The sequence below is a fragment of the Strix uralensis genome, chromosome 8 (genome assembly GCF_047716275.1).
Source record: "Strix uralensis isolate ZFMK-TIS-50842 chromosome 8, bStrUra1, whole genome shotgun sequence".
In the NCBI taxonomy this organism is placed as follows: Eukaryota; Metazoa; Chordata; class Aves; order Strigiformes; family Strigidae; genus Strix; species Strix uralensis.
This window is the reverse complement of record NC_133979.1, coordinates 28800636-28817805: the sequence shown is the minus strand read 5'-3', so window position 1 is coordinate 28817805 and position 17170 is coordinate 28800636. Positions and strand designations below refer to the sequence as shown.

Genomic DNA, 17170 nt, shown 5'->3' with positions numbered 1-17170 from the left:
TCGCTGGTGTGACCCATGCAGCGAGACCTCGGGGTCCCTATGCCCCAGGCCACAGGGGCTGCAGGGATAGATGTCTGCAGCTCTGACACAGGTGGGGAGAGGCCTCCCTACTCCCAGCTCTGGGAGCTGGCCAAACCAGAGGGGAAGAAGGCCCCCCTGAGGAGTCCCTTTGCAAAACAGAAGCTTCTCGGGGGTCTGGATGTGAGGAGGAGGCCTGGGTACCATTGTGGGAGAGCTCCCAGGACCCTGCTGCTTCACAGCGTACTGCTCCCCACCACCGTTTGTCTGGGGAGCTGTGGGCTTCGCTGACCCTTTCCCTTAGGGCTCCACAGCGGCAGCTGGGCCCATCTCCTGATTCCCGAGTCCAGCTGGTTTTGCTGCAGCCGCCAGCTGGTCCTGCAGCTACCTTGACAAAGATGGGTCACTCCTACGTAGGAAATCTGGTGTCAGAAAGTGCAAAGACGTGCCCAAGGTCGGGAAGTAAATAGCAGCAGCCGTTGGAGCACAATCCACTGCCCGATTCCCCCAGCTACATGTGATTCTACTTCTGGGAAAACAGGGAGAGGGATCCTCCGGCCGCGGCTGCCAAACGCTGGGGAAGTAAACAGGGAGGCGGCCGGCGGGAATAGGGCAGGGACAGGGTCGCCCCCGCCCCGCTGGAGGTGCCGGTGCCCGCTGTAGGCCGGGCCTCAGCCGGCGGGGACCGACGGCCGCGGGGCCTGAGGCGGTGAGGGGCGGGGGACGGGCGCCGAGGGGCGGGCCTGGAGAACACGGCCGCCATGGTACCCGCGCTCCGCCCCGCGCAGCTCTCGCGAGACTTTCCGGGACGAGCCCCCCCCCCCCCCCCCCCCGCGCATGCGCACCGGCGAGGGGCAGGAGCCCTCCCGCAGGGACCGGAAGTTGCGTCTCCGAGGCACGGGCGGAAGCGTTCCCCATTGGCTGGGCCTTGCCGGCCGCCGGTGATTGGCGGCTCAGCGCGCAGGTGCGGCCGCCGCGCGGGCTGGGGATGGCGGCGCCGGCCCGGCGGAGCGTCGTGTTCGTGACGGGCAACGCCAAGAAGCTGGAGGAGGTGGGAGGGGGCGGTTGCGTGGCAACGCGCGGCGGCGGCCAGGCCAGGCCAGGGCCGGGGCTGGGGCCGGGGCCGGGGCCTGACGGGCGGGTTTCCCTCCATTCTCCCTCCGCAGGTCACTCAGATCCTGGGGGACTCCTCTCCCTACACGCTGGTGGCGAAGAAAATTGACCGTAAGTTGGCGGCGGGGCCCGGGGGGACGCGGTGGCGCGGCCCAGCCCGGGGGTCTCCTCAGCGCCGGCCTTTGTGTCCTCAGTGCCGGAGTACCAGGGGGAGCCGGACGACATCTCCGTGCAGAAGTGCCGCGAAGCCGCCCGGCAGGTCGCTCGCTTTCTCCTTCCCCTTTCCCGCCGATTGGAGCGGTGGTGTGGGTGCGGGAGCTCCGGGGCACCCCAGCCCCGGCGGGGTGGGAGGCAGATGGGGGCATCGGGGCTTCTGATCCGGCCCTGAGGAAAGTCAGGGACACATCCGGGCCTGGCCTGGCCTCGCTGCACTCCCATCACCTGGCTGTTCCTGGCCTGTGCTGGGTGATGGGGAATTCTCACTGGTTGCACAGTGCTCCTCTGGCCTCTTGTGTCCCTCAAGCAGCAGAAGGACATGACAGCTCCTTCAGTCCAGCCCCGGCAGTTGTGGGACACTGAGTTTTCTGTCAGCTGGAGCTTCTGATGGATCACCTTCCAGAGCTGTCTCTGGGATGGCTGTCTTAAAATAACCAAGCGAGGATTTGGACTCAAGGAAAATGCAGGCATGCCCCCAGGACACAGGCTTTCCCTCTCCTTGTCCCACCATTCCGGCCCACCAAGAGGGCAGGGGTGTTCACTTCTGTTCAGTTTTCTCGATGGAAGATCTTACCCTCCATGCTTTGGCCACTGCTGCCTGCCTGGGGAGAGCATGGGTTTGGTTGTGTCTGTCTGCTGTGGATTGCCTCTGAAGTGAAGAGCTCTAGTGATTCTGGATTTTTGTGATGTTCCTGTTATTGTGGAATCATAGCAATAGAATAGAGCAAAAAGCTGAGTTTGGAGGCAGTGCCTTCCTCTAGGTCTAATCTTTCCATCTCTTGGGCTTTTGCTGTAGGTTCAGGGACCTGTTATAGTAGAGGATACCTGCTTGTGCTTCAATGCCCTGGGGGGGCTTCCAGGACCCTACATGTAAGTAGGAGGGAATGTGCTTCACTCTTCGTGTCCTAGACTTAAGAGCACAGGCTGGCAGGGTGTGCGTCATGGGGGATTCTCCAGGCACCAGTAGGGTCAGGGAGGTGATTACTGGTCTGTGTCCTTGGCTTCATCCTGTACCCTAGGGACTGGACTTAACTCCTTGAGCCCTGCTGTAAATCATGGTGTAGGACAACACAGACAGACCTGAATTATTGGCTTTGGCTCCTTATCTGTGGTGCCTGCCCTTGCAGGCAGCTTGGGAACCTGGCCCCACAGCGAGCTCTGCATAGTTAAGGCACTGTGTGTTTCAGCAGGACTGTTGGATGAGTGTCCTATAGGTTCTCATAGGGGCTGCTTTAATCCAGCTAATAACAAAATTATTACATTACAGTATAACTCCTCTAATAAAATACTTCCTTAGCTCCTGGAATTAACTTTTAGTGTGATTAATTCTTCCAAACTATCTTTGCTGAGCTAAGCAGAGACATAAAAGCTTTATATTTGAAGTTGGCATTAGAACTGGGTGTAAGATGTGAACAAGTTGAGTCAGCATGTCATTGCCCACGAGTAGAAACTAGGTTGTTTACATAGACCCCAGTAATGCAGTAAATTAAATACCCTGCTGTTGTTTTCACTGTGTCTCATTCAATTTAAGAGCTAAGTTTGTCTTTGTTGGTAAATAGCCTAGAATGAAGTGATTTGACAGCACATTTAAAGGGCTATGGAAGTGTAGACAACAATGTCTTAAGGATGCCTGTATTTCTGAGAAATACGGCAAGTAATAGCAAAAATTCATCTTCCCTCTTTTCTTCCCTTTCAGAAAATGGTTCCTGGAAAAACTCAAACCAGAAGGTACTGCCTCCCATGTTACTGCTCTGCATGTAACTCGGTTCTTTCCAAATGGAATGGATCCCTGCCTGTGCTGGGTTCTGCTGAGCGTGCTTGCCCACCACGCTGCCCATTTAATAGCAGTTTTCTTTCCTGTCTGTCCAGCTCTGACCCCTCGTGTTCTCTCCTTGAGCCTGTTCTGTGCCCTTCATGGGATGTTGCTTTGCCTCAGTAGCTTCACCATCATCCCTGGGTTCCCAGACTCCTGCCTCTGCAGGCTGGTGGCAGGGCTTGTGGGAACTTCTTGTCCTGTCATCAGTGTGACCTGGAAGACCTGCTGCTCCCTTTAGCTTTTGTGCAAGCCCCTCTCCGCTAGTGCTCACGTCCCCTGGTGTGCAGTGACTGCCTTTGATCCCTCGGTTAAGAGTGTGACTGCAAATCCCGCACTGGCATCACGAGCATGAGCATTAATCATGCTAATTCAGAGTGGGCTTTAGTCCTCTATGGTGCCGCACACTCATTTGCTTCCACTCCCAAATTACACTATTAATGGGCCCTGCAGCTCACACAGTGTTAGGTCTGATCCCTTTCATACAAGGGACTGGGTCAAGAGCACCTTGTGCCTGAGCCTTGGCACCTCCCATAGTTCTTCCTCTCCCTCGTGGGTGCGAATGCAGAATGCTCCCTTCATCCGTCTCTAGGTGGGTGTGTTGTGCTCCCAGGGAAAGGCAGTAACGCTGGGATCCTTTCTGTGTTGCTCAGGCCTGTACAAGCTGCTGGCTGGATTTGAAGACAAAACTGCCTACGCACTCTGTACCTTTGCCTTCAGTACTGGAAACCCAGAGGAGCCAGTGAAGCTGTTCAAAGGCCAGACTCATGTAGGTGTTGTGCCTGGGGAAGGGAACATGCTGAGGGGGAGGGCTGTAATGTGAATTTTGTAACACCATTGGATCTGAGGACTATTTTAGTGGCCCCTGGGTCACTGAATGCCCTCGGAGCTTCTCTGTGTTGGGCACAGGCTGAGGGAGAGCACAGCTGGTGGGCAGTAGGTGCCGAATGCTGCAGCCCTTTTGCCCAGCTGTACGTACCGAATGCTTTGCACGTTACCTCAGGCTCCTCAGCCCTCTCCTTCCCCTCTGGCAGGGTTGGATTTGAGTGCAGTTGTTAGCTCTGTTCATTGGGGAGGTAAAGGGGCTTTCAGCATAGGGCAGCATGATGGAGCACTGAGTTTGGAGCTGCTGACTTTGGTCATGCCCTGGGAACGAGGACAGCACCACACAGTGAGCCTGTGGTGGCCACAGCGTGAGCTGGAACTGCGTATAGCTCTTTAGTCTGTCTCTGAAATGCAACTGCGAGGGAAGTGCTGCAAAACCGTGGTTTATGGGGCTGCTTTGCTTTCTCATGGCAGGGGATGATAGTAGAGCCCAGAGGCCCTCGAGATTTTGGCTGGGATCCCTGCTTTCAGCCCGACGGCTACAACCAGACGTAAGTGGTGTTTTACCTACAGCTCTTTACTTAAGGAAAGTTAGGGTCAGGATTGTGTGTCATGAGGAAGGGTGGCAGGGAGAAAACACCCTCGTGGATCTGAACGTGCTGGGTGTCGGGGAACCCCCGGGTCAGGGTGGGGGTTGCTGGCCACTGCAGTCGAGCAGGGAGACAGTGAGCAGAGGGTGAGCTCTTGGTGACTTGGGGGGACAGAATCACAGAATCACAATATTGTCTAGGTTGGAAAAGACCTTGAAGATCATCCAGTCCAACCATCAACCCAACATTAACAGTTCCCAGCTACACCAGGTCCCTCAGCACTAAGTCGACCCAACTCTTAAACACCTCCAGGGATGGGGACTCCACCACCTTCCTGGGCTTTCTGGTCATAACTGGACACACCATGTGGATATTATACAAAAAAAGATTAACTTCCATTTTTAAGCCTTTGGAAGAGGCTACTCGCAAAGAAAAAACACACTTTAGTGAAATAGAGATGCTGTTTATGAGCACAAGGATTTGCTATTTTCTGTGGTCATTTAAGTTAATTGTAAAGCAGCTTCTTCTATGCACAACCTGCCTAAAACCGCAAAGCAGCCTGCTTTTACTTCAAGATTTCTGAGACCATTTATTAGACAAAGTCTATACAAAGTCTTAATATCTAGGTGGTACTTTTCTAAAAGTAATAGGAGACTTGTGATTTCTCCCACAGACATGTAAATTAGTTATCCCATATTTGTTAAGGTCAGTTAAGGACGTGTGCTGTAGCGTCTCTGCTGCTCAGACTTGTGGTTTCTCTCCCCTCCAGCTACGCCGAACTGCCCAAGGCAGTGAAGAACTCGATCTCGCACCGTTACAGGGCGCTGAGTGAGCTCTCCGCCTTCTTTCTTCAGAGCAACTCGACAGAGCCCCGCTCTGGTCCCAGCTAATCTCCCTGGGCCACGGGCGCCCGGGATTGTCTGTGTCACATGCCGCCCCGGGAGAGCTCAGCTCTGCTGCGGACTGTCATTAAAGCTGCTCCTCTTTTGAAGCCACTGCTACAGTTTTTTTCCCCGTTGTTGTTGCTTCAGAAGCGCTGCGCAGCCCAGCAGCTCTGGGTTATTTAGGCTGCACATCTGTGCCTTGCGGGGGACTTGCAGGGGCCGCGGCATCTGGTGGGGGCGGGGGGGGGGGGTGGGCCCGAGCTGGGTGTTCCCTGCTGCCCTGTCAGAGAGGGACCTGAGGGTGTTGACTGACAGTCGGCTGAACATGAGCCAGCAGTGTGCCCAGGTGGCCAAGGTGGCCAATGGTATCCTCGCTTGTATCGGAAATAGCGTGGCCAGCAGGGACAGGGAAGGGATCTTACCCCTGTGCTTGGCACTGGTGAGGCTGCACCTCGATTACTGTGTTCAGTTTTGGGCCCCTCATTACAAAAGAGACATTGAATGACTCGAGCGTGTCCAGAGAAGGGCAACGAAGCTGGTGAAGGGTCTGGAGCACATGTCGTATGAGGAGCGGCTGAGGGAACTGGGGGTGTTTAGTCTGGAGAAGAGGAGGCTGAGGGGAGACCTCATCGCCCTCTACAACTACCTGAAAGGAGGTTGCAGAGAGCTGGGGATGAGTCTCTTGAACCAAGTAATAAGTGACAGGACAAGAGGTAATGGCCTCAAGTTGCACCAGGGAAGGTTTAGACTGGATATTAGGAAGCATTTCTTTACAGAACAGGTTGTTAGGCATTGGAATGGGCTGCCCAGGGAGGTGGTGGAGTCCCCATCCCTGGAGGTGTTTAAGAGTAGGGTTGACATAACGCTTAAGGATATGGTGTAGTTGGGAACTGTCAGTGCTGGGTTAGTGGTTGGACTGGATGATCTTCAAGGTCCTTTCCAACCCAGACAATTCTGTGATTCTCTCCGCCTGGGGAACAGCAGAGACCGCGGTGGTAGCGCGGAGCAGCAGGGCCCGGGCCTGGCGGGGGCGGGGCCAGCGGAGCGGCTAGCCAATGGGAAGCGGTCGGGGGAGGGGCAGCCAATCGGCTGCGGCACCGCCGCGTCCAATGGGCGCGCTGCGCACCCGGATGTCGTCAGCGCGGCGCGGCGGGCGCGCGGACACGTGCGGCGGGAGCGAGCGGCGGCGCTGAGCTGGCCCGGCCATGGAGCTGTTGCCGCGGAGCCCCGGGGACTTCGGCTCGGCACGGTACTGGGATCGGTTCTTCCGGCAGCGCGGGCAGCGGCCCTTCGAGTGGTACGGGGCCTTCCCGGAGCTCTGCCCCGTCCTGCACAAGTACGTCCGGCCCCGCGACAAGGTGAGCTCTGTCTGGTACCCAGCGCCGTGGGCCCGGGCCGCGCCTCGCCCTGGGCGGTGAGCCCTGCGCCGCCGCGTCCCGGCCTAAACGGCCATCGTGCGCGGACACAGAGGATGCGAAGCCCCCGGTGTGCCGTAGTGGGAGGAGACACCCCCGAGTCGCCCTGGTATGGGGAGCTCTGGGGGTTAAAACACCCAGATCATCCCAAAAGAGGTGCAGCAGACGCATCGCTTCTATGCTCATGTGACTTTTCTATATGGAAATGTTATTTTAGTGCCCCGGAGAGTGGGTTTGCAGGTGCTACAGGTGCGGTTGTCACAAAAGGTTCATGGCCGTGCCTGATATTTGCTCATAAAACGCTTTGGGGTGTGTTTCCAGGGTGTTCTCACCATCACGCTGCTCTTGTGCTGCTCCCCAGGTTCTGGTGGTGGGCTGCGGGAACTCGGAGCTGAGCGAGCAGATGTATGACACGGGGATGTGCGAGGACATCGTGAACATTGACGTCAGTGACACCGTGATCCGTCAGATGCAAGAGCGGAGCGGGAGCAGGAGGCCAAAGATGAGCTACGTGCTGATGGACATGCTTCAGATGGACTTCCCTGACGCCCAGTTCCAGGTGGTCCTGGACAAAGGCACACTGGATGCCATCCTCACGGATGAAGAGGAGGCCACGCTAGCCAAGGTGGACAAGATGTTTGCTGAGATCAGCCGGGTCCTGCAGGTAGGAGGGCGCTACCTCTGCGTCTCCCTGGCTCAAGCCCATGTGCTGAAGAAAGCGGTGGAATACTTCTCCCAGGAAGGCTGGGTCGTGCGTGTCCATCAGTTGGCCAGCAGCAGGGACAAGCAGCAGTTTGTCCTACCAGTCTTTGTCTATGTCATGACAAAGTTTAGGAAGATCCCTGGCTCAGCACCGCAGATCCTGGAGATCTGCCCTGAGGAGCAGGACAAGCCGATGCGGGTGGAAAGTGCGGAGCGGCTGGTGGCAGCGGTGAAGGACAGGCAGCATTACGCCCTGCTCTGTAGCCAGCTGAGCAAAACTCCCTGCGGGGAGCAGGTTTCCCTGGATCTGTGTGACAAAGAGAGCAGGAAGCCTCGCTACACGCTGCATGTGGTCGACAGCCCCTCAGTGAAACCTTCCCGGGACAATCACTTCGCCATCTTCATCAGTGAGTACAGCCTCTCCTGCCTGCAATGAGATGGTGCTCTGGCCAGGAGCTGCAAAATGGCCAGCGGTCCTGGCGCCACTGAAATCAGGGCTGGAGAGGGAAATAACCCACCTGTGTGTGGTTTGGTTAATGTTTTAGTCCTGGCTTTGTGGTGGGACATGTGTTTTCCTGGTGGTGCAAGCAAAGATCTGTCACAGAGCTTGCTGGCTGAGTGGATGCCCGTCTGGCAGCAGAGGGATGCTGCCTGCCCTGCCTCCAAAGTGGTGATTCCTGCCTTGATGCTGGTGACAGCTGCCGTAGCACATCGCTGCATAAAGCCAGAGCCCAGCAGATGCAGCTGGAAAGGTGTCGCTGGTCTGTGTGGGCGTCCTGACTTACCAGGCCCAGCCTGCTCGGGGCTGCGCTTCGCTTTTGCATTTGCACCTCGTGGAGTTGTGTTGGGCTCTGCCAGCAGCACTGTTCCCTCCCTGTGTGCCTGCAAAGCTGAGGCTTAGCACAGCCTGGAGACGGGTTTTGAGGCCGTTGGGACACCCCCTTCTTATGAGGTGTGGCTTTTCCAGCCTCCTGCGTGAGCCTGCCCAAAACAGGGAAGGTCCTCTTGATGGTTGCAGAGCACAGCTCTAGGCATGCAGCGGTACCTCCTTGTGATGTCTTGCCATTCCCTGTAGCTCCTCTCTTGGAGGCCGGGGTGGTTTCTCAGGGACTGGGACTGGCCCAGACTGATGGCAGCCCCTTCTGCAGTCCCGCAGGGCAGAGAAACCGAGTGGCTCTTTGGGATGGAGGAAGGGCGGAGGCAGCTGGCCGCCAGCGCGGGCTTCAGGCGCCTTGTCACCGTGGCCCTGCACAGGGAGCAGCACTACGAGGGCATGGCGGGCATCCAGGCAGAGCTGTCGGGGAAGGTGATGGAGCTGGCCCCGCCGGGCCTCCCTGCCCGGCAGCAGGTGAGCCCCACCACCCGTCCCCCTCGCTTGGCTTCCCCAAAACCAGGGCCAGACTGGCTCTCCACCAGCAGCGAGTCCCTCTTCTGTGAGGGACGCCAAGCTGCAATGTGTGAGCTGGCTGCCTTGACAGGGAGGAGGCCGGTCTCAGGTGTAGCTCCTTTGTTTTTTATCTCCAACTGGTTGCCTCTGCTTGGAGGCAGGATTTGAGGTGCCTGCATGGCACAATTCAGTGTGAAGTCCTTGCCCTCTGAGACCCAACATTCCAAGAAAACCAGGCATCCTGAGAGCATCCAGACCCTTCTTAATCTTAGCTTTAATCACTCCTGTCCCTTCTGCCTCCTCCTTCCTGCCCTAATTCTCCAAACCTGAGCTCTTGCAAGAAGTCTTGGGGTATTTTCTCCCTGTACCCCAACACATGTATATGGGAGGGAAGCTGGTGTCCCATGTGCTGGTCCCCAGCTCCCCTGTGGCCATCTATGGCACATCCCACTGCTCCCACACTGTGTCTGCTTTGTCCCAGCTCTTTAGCCGTGGTCAGGACATGAGGAATGCCAGAGTCCGTTCCTACAGCCTTTCCTTCCTCACACTGGTCTCCGTCCTCCCTGCAGGTGCCCTTCCTGTCTGTAGGAGGGGACATCGGGGTGCGGACAGTGCAGCACCGTGACACCAGCCCCCTGAGCGGGGAGTATGTCGTGGAGGACGTGAAGGGGGATGGCAGCTGCTACTTCCGACGCCTCATCTTCCTCCACAACAGGAATGTGGTACAGTCAGAGGCTCGCCTTCTGGCCCCCATGCCTCCTCCAGGTATGTGGGACAGATTGGGCAGCTGGGAAGGGGCAGGGGCCAAGGGTGACTTTTTAGGGTGGTAGAGAGTGAGATTGATAGCAGAGGAAGATAAAAGTCCCGGTAGGAACTGCCTGTCTTGTCACGGGGCAGCTCTGGAAGTGGTTTTGCGCCCTGCTGCCTGCCTCGTGGGTGGGATGGGCTGGGGATGGCTGGTCCCTAGAAAGCATCCTTGTCTGCTGCCTTGCCTTACCAGCCGATGCCTCTTGTTCAGGCCAGAAGAAACGGAGGAAGGACAAGAAGAAACCCAGCCCCACTGAGCCACCCGCAGCCATTGACAAGAGCTACTTGTGCTGTGAGCACCACAAGGCCATGGTCGCGGGGCTCTGCCTGCTGGGGGGCCCCGACCCCCTCCCAGGTGACGAGGCTGGTGGTGGGAGGCTGTGCCCAAGGCAAGCGTGGGGCAGGCATGTGTGTGTCCCCATGCCCCAGCTCATTGGGGAAGGGCTTTCCTGGCTGCGGCACCCCGTGTGCCCTTCCCAGAGCGGTTTGGGCAGGAGGGTGGGATGGGTGGTGTGAGCGGGGCTGTCCCGGTGACTCACAGAGCACTCTCCATTGGCAGGAAGCCCGCTGGCGGTGCTGGTAGTGGGGCTTGGCGGGGGCAGCCTGCCCCTCTTCATCCATGACTACTTCTCACAGGCCCATGTGGCCGTGGTGGAGATCGACCCCTCCATGCTGGAGGTGTCCACGCGCTGGTTTGGCTTCTTCCAGGGCGACCGGATGCGGGTGCACATCTCCGATGGCCTGGACTATGTGGCCAAGCTAGCAGCTGAAGGTACCATCTCGTGGAGCATCCCGGGTGCCCTGTCGAGGCCAGTGGGTGACATGCTGGGGACTGGGCTGCTTTCACCCTCTGCTTCCCATCCCTGCCCATTTCCTGCCATGTGTCACGAGCTCCAGCCTCGCCAGGTCTCAGCAGCTCACAGGCCTGTCCTTGCCAACATGTGCAGGGAACCTTAGATCTGCTGCCTCCCCCAGTGCTGAGGGCTGCTGCTGTGGCTTTCATTTGGAAAGAGAAACCTCAGGAGAGAGAAGCGTCTGTAACGTGGCAGAGGGCGGGTCGTCACCACCCTATTTGTTGCCTCCCCACCGTGCTTGACTCATCTCTTTCCCATGGCATAACAAATATCTGCTCTCCCTCCTGCAGCCTCAGCCCAGTACGATGCCATCATGTTCGATGTGGACAGCAAAGATCTCACAGTGGGGATGAGCTGCCCGCCCCCAGCCTTTGTGGAAAAGCCCTTTCTGCAGAAAGTTAAAACCATCCTCAAGCCGGAAGGTAGGAGGAGACATCTGGCTATGTCCCTGCAGCCAGGCTGGCAGGTCCTGTGCAGAGTTTGAGTAACAGGGCTGTGCTATGGTTTTTCATCCTGGAGAATAGCCACCGTGGCCAGGATTGCTGCATGGCATCTGCTGCTCCTGACAGATCCTGGATCCAGGTGTTTCAGTGGGTGTTGTGACAGCAGGGAGGAGTGGGTGGCCCGTGGCGCTGCTGGGTCAGGGTGGCTGAGACATCCTGGGGGACGAAGAAAGGTTGCGGGAAGGCAGAGGGTGTAGGCGGTACCTGGGAACAGATCATGTGGCCACCCATGACCCGTGTGGCAGCAGGGACGTGGACCTGGGCCAAGGGCACCAGGGGGATGCTGGTCCTCCTCGTGCTGCTGCGGGGAAGATGTTTGCACCGGGGTGGCACCAATTCAGCTGCGTTCCCACAGGGAGGCAGGGAGCAGGGCGGTATATGTGGGATGGTTTGAACTCCCATTCCTCTCGTCCTGCTGCAGGGGTCTTCGTGCTCAACTTGGTGTGCCGTGACGCCCGGCTGAAGGAGTCTGTCCTGGCCACCCTCAGGGAGGTCTTCCCACTGCTCTACGCACGCCGCATTGAAGGGGAAGTCAACGAGATCCTGTTCTGTCAGCCCAGTCCTGAGGGCCAGCGGGACCCCACAGAGCTGGGGGCACGTGCCCAGGCGCTGGAAGGGGCCCTGCGGCAGCCTGGACGCCCCTGGGACAGCTCGTATGTGCTGGCAGACGTGCTGCAGGCTGTCAAGATTCTCTGAGAGGGGCTTTGATGCCACTCGAACAAGAAACAGGTCCTTATTTGGGTGCTGTGGCCCTGCAGCGGAGGGGTGCCTGTGGCTGGGCCTGCCACACTGGAGGGGCCGGTGCTAGCCTGGGTCTGCCTGAGGGATGGAACTGGCATGGGGAAGCACTCCCCACAGCGTGGCTCCCCGGGAAGCGGTCTGGGACCGTGGAGGGCTCCGCAGCCCAAGGGGCAGCGTTGAGGTGGTGAGCGGAGGAAGGTGCTGTGGGACTGGCAGGACTGTGGTTTGGGTCTGTCACCATTGCTTTCCCCTTGTGGGGAAGAACGTCCCTCTGACCATCCCCTTCCCCTCTAGCACAGCTCCTTCCCCCCACCCCCGCCATGCTGCATCTCCCCACATCTCCAGTGTGGTGTCTGGTCACTGGTGTCTGTGCAGAGCCCCAGCTGTGCTCTAGGCCTGGTTGTGGATGTGTGTGGGTAGGCTGAGAGCTGTGAAAATAAAGTGCTCAGGGCTGCTCTGAGGCCCACAGTGTGTTGCTGGGCTTATTTCTTGAGTGGCCAGCACCCCTGGAAACCGTACGGTCACCTCAAGGGCACATCCTGGGGGCAGGCAGCTGCCTCTTGTACCCCCCTGCCCCCTTCCTGCTCACCTTCCCCAAACTGGACCCCGCCATGTGCCTGCCCCGCTTCTGCATCTTTCCAGCCATCACCACTGTGAACTGGGACCTGTAACCCCCGGGGCCCCCAAGCCTCCCGCCCCCTGGGCCAGCAGGGACCCAGCCCTGTGCTCAGGCCCCTGGGCACACCAATCCACTCACTCAGCTGGTGCAGGTCAGTCTTCCAGCAGGATGAAAAGACAGCAGGAGAGTTCCCATGGCACCCTATTGCTGCCGAGGTGCCTCATTTTGTCTCTCCAGAGGGTTTCAAAGCCTGCTCCCTCCCTGTGAAATTTAGCTGAAGAGCTGAGCTGTGTGTCCTGGCTGGTTACAGAGCAGCTGACCTGCTGGTGCTCCCACATTCATCAGAAGTCATTGCTGGGGGGCTTGTCTTCCCTGCAACAGCCGGTACCAAAATGAGTGAGACATGGTACCAAAGTGACCAGCTTGCAACGCGTGACAATGTGCTCAGACACCATGATGCTTTGCCACTGATCCCACACCCTCACCCTGTGCTCCCTTCTGCTGCTGGCAGCCTGAGCAAGGACATCTTTCTGGCAGCTGCTTCCCAAAGCAAACCCTCCCCAGCCACCTTTCACAGCCCAGGGTGGTAACAACACACCCGAAGCAGCTCCAGGAGGGACCTGACCTAGCTGTTGGTGTGGAGGCAACAGCAGCTGCAGGAGCCCTCGCCAGCTTTGCAGCTCATGCACCCTGTCCCACCAGGGTGGTGGTGGGCTGCTGCTCATCAGCTTCTTCCCCAGCAGGACCCATCTCTCCTCCACTTGTGGGAAATCCTCCTTTGTTTGGAAAGCTGAGCCAAGAGGGTGCGTGAGCCCGGGGCTTGCAGTTCCCCAGCCCCCCAGTGACCATGGAAAGGGCACCCCATGAGCTCTTACCCCCTGAACTGATGGGAACTGCAGCCACTGCGCCATGCGAGAAACAGGGCAGCCATGCTGACAGCAAGCACGTCCCTCTGATCAGCGACTGACTGTATTTTAATTTGCCAGCAGGTTCTGCTTTGGAAACCGCTCTGCTCAGATCCCTTCTAGGATGCTCCCTGCCGTACTCACCTTCACACACAGAGGGACAAATCGGTGCCCTACTTTCTTCCTGGGCTGGCCTGCTTCTATGCTGAGGGAGCAGATGCTTTTTTTAAATAAGTGCTTTTGATGGTTCCCAGGCACTTGCTCCCTGCCTCAGATAAAGGATGGCAGCATGGGCATGTGCTCTCCACATGTTGCTCACCACCCGGTCGCTCCTCTGCACTGTAGTGTGTTTGGGGCAGCACGTGGTCACTGGTCAAGGGGAGAGACAAGGCTGGAGCTCAAGCTGGGTGGAAGTCTGCCTGCCCCCATGCAATTAGTTTCTAAAGCTCCTCTGTAATGAGCACTGTTTTGAAAGATACCCATTATCCATCCAGCTTAGCGATGGCAAATTTCTCAATTGGATCAGCACTGCTGCATTTAGTCTATTTTTAACTTAGTTTTCAGTTCTCAACATAATTCCAATGACATAGGTTTGTGTGTGTGTGTCCTTTATCTTACCAAAACCATCTCCTTTCTTCCCCAGGAGGTCATACAAAGGCTGTGTTCATCCCTCCCTTGTCCAGTCCTGCCTTTCTGTTGTGTTTCCTAATCGCTGCGTAACGCCACATCCTGGTGGAAAAACAAAAGCCATCTATTAGAAACAATATAAGGATGAAATCTCAGTTCATTGCAGCTGTCCTTGCAGCTACTGACAGCCCTACAAGTTTGGTCTGGAAATATATTTCAGCTGGAAAACTGGCAAATTCATGAGTGCTGCAAATACCCGAAATCCTCCTCTGCAGGTAAAATGCTCCAAGGCTGGAATAATTGATGTGTAGTAAATATTTCTCTCCTGGCAGCCAAAACATGCAGCTAGTGTATATGTTTGGCAACTGCGTTTCTGTTGAGTGTTTTGGCAATATACTCATGTTTACATCCTTTACTCCTCACTTCCTTCCTTTGCAGCGTAGGCATGCTGTAAGTGGCGGGATAGAAACAAGCGCTGCTGTCACTTAGCAACCTCCGCTGGCTTTGAGATGTTGACTTTCTTCCTTTCTGGATTTCCCCGTATAAAAAGAGATGGCCACGTAACTCATTGCGTGGCTCAGGTGTGAGGCTGTAGCCAGCTGAGGATGCTTTGGTCTGGTTGAGCCCAAATCCCTCTCAGAGCATCACATCCTTGTCCTGCTGCTGCTCCAGTGAGCAAGGCGCTGGGAACTGATGGGTCAGCCCTGGGTTTCCTGATTTTGGGTGGAGGGATGCAGCTGATCATGCCCAGCCGTGGAGGCTCTTTGGCCCAGGGTGACTCTGTGGCCAGGCAGCTAGCAGGACAGAGACACCGTGAGCAGGCAGCAGTGGGGTGCCACACATATACCCTGTATGGTGTAACCTCCTCAGGTGTCACAGCCCAGATCCCTGCTCTGCAGAAGGACTGGAAGTGGCTGGACTTCAGGAAGAGGGTGGAGGTGGATGGGGGACATACTGTCACCAGCTGAAAGTATGTCAAGCAGCTGGGAGATATTTTGCAGTAATAAAAGCTGCAGGGACTGAGTGCTGAGGCTGCTTCCCTCCAGCTGGGAAGAGCTCTGCTGGGGTAAGCCTGGCCCTGCCAGATGGGGATGCTGTTGCCGCCCGGGCAGGGCAGGGTCACAGCACAGCAAGCGCTGCAACAGCTACATCCCGGAGAGTGGAAGTGGTTGGGAAGTGTTCTGTCCATAAAATCTTCCCTCGGGAAAGCACTTGGCTTGCCTGGCTTTGTGACCAAGGAAGCAAGCGTGCTGCCAGGCTGCAGTGAGGGACTATGGCTCTTTCCTGGGGTGCTCAGGGCTGCAGGGAAACATATCTGTGGGCTGCAATGCAGTACAGTGACCTTTTTCTACCCTGCAACTGGATGCACACGACTAAAGGATGCAACTGGAGGTCCCAGAGTGGGAGAGAGGCCATCACACCGGACAGGACAGGGATTGGGGTGTCACTGTCCTGTGATCCATGAGTCAGCAGTGCCACATGCTGCAGGGGAGAAAGCGCCTCCTCTTTACAGGGGAAAATGCTGCAGCCACTCTGGCTTTCTTTCACCAGCTTTAATTCTATCTTTTGCAGCTTCAAGGTCTGAGCTCTCCTCCTGGCAGATACGCAGGCATAATGCTGACTGGTACCTTCCTGCCAGCACTGCAGAGCCAGGTGCTGCTGAGAACCTGGGAGCTCTCCCGTGCACGGGGCTCCTTGCCCACACCTCCTCCTGCTTTGTGCCCATCAGCTGTGTGAAAAGCTCTGCAAGACTCTGGGTTTGTATCTGAAGCAAGAAGGAGGTGAGGAAGGACCCTGGAGAGAAGAAGATCATGTGTGAAGGAGCCTGCCTCTTCTAAATGTTTCCTGGGGGGAGGACTCAGCTGTGCTCTGCTTCCCCTGGGGTCCTGCCTGCTCTCCTGGCAGGGGAGCGTGCCTGGCTCTTCACTGCAGGCATCTGCAAATCTTCTCTCTGGTAGTTTATTTATAACCCATTTTTCATGAAGGGAATTGCACTGGTGTGTGTTTATAAAGTAGCCCGGGGACCTGATCCAAATGTCCTCAGTTTTAACGTCATGCTGCCTGGTTAGGAAGAAGTGTCTGTGGGCAATTTTGTGGGCTCAAATGCTACAGCTGCATCCTGAAGCCAGACTATTTTTGCTGTATATTTTTCTGGAAGTCAAGGCAGGACAAACTTGCTGTCTGTAGGCTTGATCTGAAATGCACTGCAGGCTTCGGCAGGGCTGTGCCGGAGCTGGTGACATCTGAAAGCAAGCAGACTGTGCTGATGGAGTGCCACCGTGGGGAGCAGGGCACCCTTCCCACCATGCTGGGGAGAGGTGGTTGGCAAAGGTCTTCTCTCCTTGCTGAGCCTGTCACGTGGCAAAAAGAAATGATAAATATTGTGGGGCACAACTGAGTGCAGGGTAAAAATAGAGCGTGTTTAGCTGGCTATCCAGTGAGCAATGCAGCTCTGTGCTCTTGGGGATCACACCTGGTGGTCCCCAGGAAAACAGTTTCTTGCCTGGCCCTCTGATGCTTGTTTGGGTCTTTATTTTCAGGGTTATTCATTACAAGAAGCTTTGCAATGGTCTCTAGTACTACCTGTTTCTTTTAATTTAGCCACACTGAATCTCAACAAATTCAAATAGCCAGGCTGGGCTCCGCAGAGGTTTGGAACAAGCTGCTTGGAGAAGTCAGAAAAAACAGAGATCTGAAGATACACTTGGGTGCCCTTCCTTTCCTCGCTGCTCTCTTGGAGTGGTTGCAAAAATGAGCACCCTCGTGATAACACTGGCATGCATAATGAAAATGCTCGAGCCTTTTCAAGGAGGTGGGAAATCTATACTTGACTGCTTGTGGCTTTTTTCTGAGGCGGAGAGTGGATTTTTGTAAGTGATGGAGTTGCAAGGTGAGTGTGGTCACTTAGCGGCTTTAACCCAGCTTCAACAGACAAAGTTTGATTTGGAAACTTCCCAGATTTGGGGAAATTCCTCAAACTTTTCCTAATTATAGATGTTTTCTTATTATATTTTTTTTTTAATTGTGGAAGCAAACAAAGATGTAATTTAAAGACGTAATGGAAAGGACAGTTCCCTAGGTTATCAATTTGAAGGTGTGCATAGCGTTGCTCCCGAGGCATCGTGCTTTTTTTTAATCTTCATTCGTCTCT

The 17170-nt window shown here is 56.3% G+C and overlaps 2 protein-coding genes across 4 annotated transcripts; both read left to right on the top strand.

Moving 5' to 3' along the window:
• The first annotated feature begins 928 nt into the window (after positions 1-928).
• ITPA (inosine triphosphatase) lies at positions 929-5566 on the top strand. Of its 2 annotated transcripts, XM_074876868.1 has the most exons (8): positions 929-1069; positions 1185-1242; positions 1326-1390; positions 2144-2217; positions 3044-3075; positions 3814-3929; positions 4460-4536; positions 5345-5566. In XM_074876868.1, exons 1-8 carry the CDS (start codon positions 1007-1009, stop codon positions 5463-5465), a joined length of 606 nt encoding a protein of 201 aa, XP_074732969.1. In that variant the 5' UTR covers positions 929-1006; the 3' UTR covers positions 5466-5566. The 2 variants fall into 2 exon arrangements, with proteins under 2 accessions (XP_074732969.1, XP_074732970.1); XM_074876869.1 differs by lacking the exons at positions 1185-1242; positions 1326-1390 and having other exon boundaries at positions 961-1069.
• A 1066-nt stretch (positions 5567-6632) lies between these two features.
• On the top strand, positions 6633-12341 carry METTL13 (methyltransferase 13, eEF1A N-terminus and K55). Of its 2 annotated transcripts, XM_074876867.1 has the most exons (8): positions 6633-6817; positions 7236-7983; positions 8725-8924; positions 9533-9728; positions 9982-10125; positions 10330-10542; positions 10915-11046; positions 11549-12341. In XM_074876867.1, the coding sequence occupies exons 1-8, from the start codon at positions 6665-6667 to the stop codon at positions 11821-11823; spliced, it is 2061 nt and encodes a 686-aa protein (XP_074732968.1). In that variant the 5' UTR covers positions 6633-6664; the 3' UTR covers positions 11824-12341. The 2 variants fall into 2 exon arrangements, 1 of the variants encoding a protein (XP_074732968.1); XR_012629902.1 differs by lacking the exon at positions 11549-12341 and having other exon boundaries at positions 10330-10826.
• The last annotated feature ends 4829 nt before the right edge of the window (positions 12342-17170 follow it).

Coding starts and splice junctions, on each gene's coding strand:
- ITPA (XM_074876868.1), top strand. CDS start 1,007: ATGGCGGCGCCGGCCCGGCGGAGCGTCGTGTTCGTGACGGGCAACGCC. Junction 3,930..4,459: donor TGTTCAAAGGCCAGACTCAT/GTAGGTGTTGTG, acceptor TTCTCATGGCAG/GGGATGATAGTAGAGCCCAG. Junction 4,537..5,344: donor CCCGACGGCTACAACCAGAC/GTAAGTGGTGTT, acceptor TCTCCCCTCCAG/CTACGCCGAACTGCCCAAGG.
- METTL13 (XM_074876867.1), top strand. CDS start 6,665: ATGGAGCTGTTGCCGCGGAGCCCCGGGGACTTCGGCTCGGCACGGTAC. Junction 10,126..10,329: donor GGGCCCCGACCCCCTCCCAG/GTGACGAGGCTG, acceptor CTCCATTGGCAG/GAAGCCCGCTGGCGGTGCTG. Junction 11,047..11,548: donor AACCATCCTCAAGCCGGAAG/GTAGGAGGAGAC, acceptor GTCCTGCTGCAG/GGGTCTTCGTGCTCAACTTG.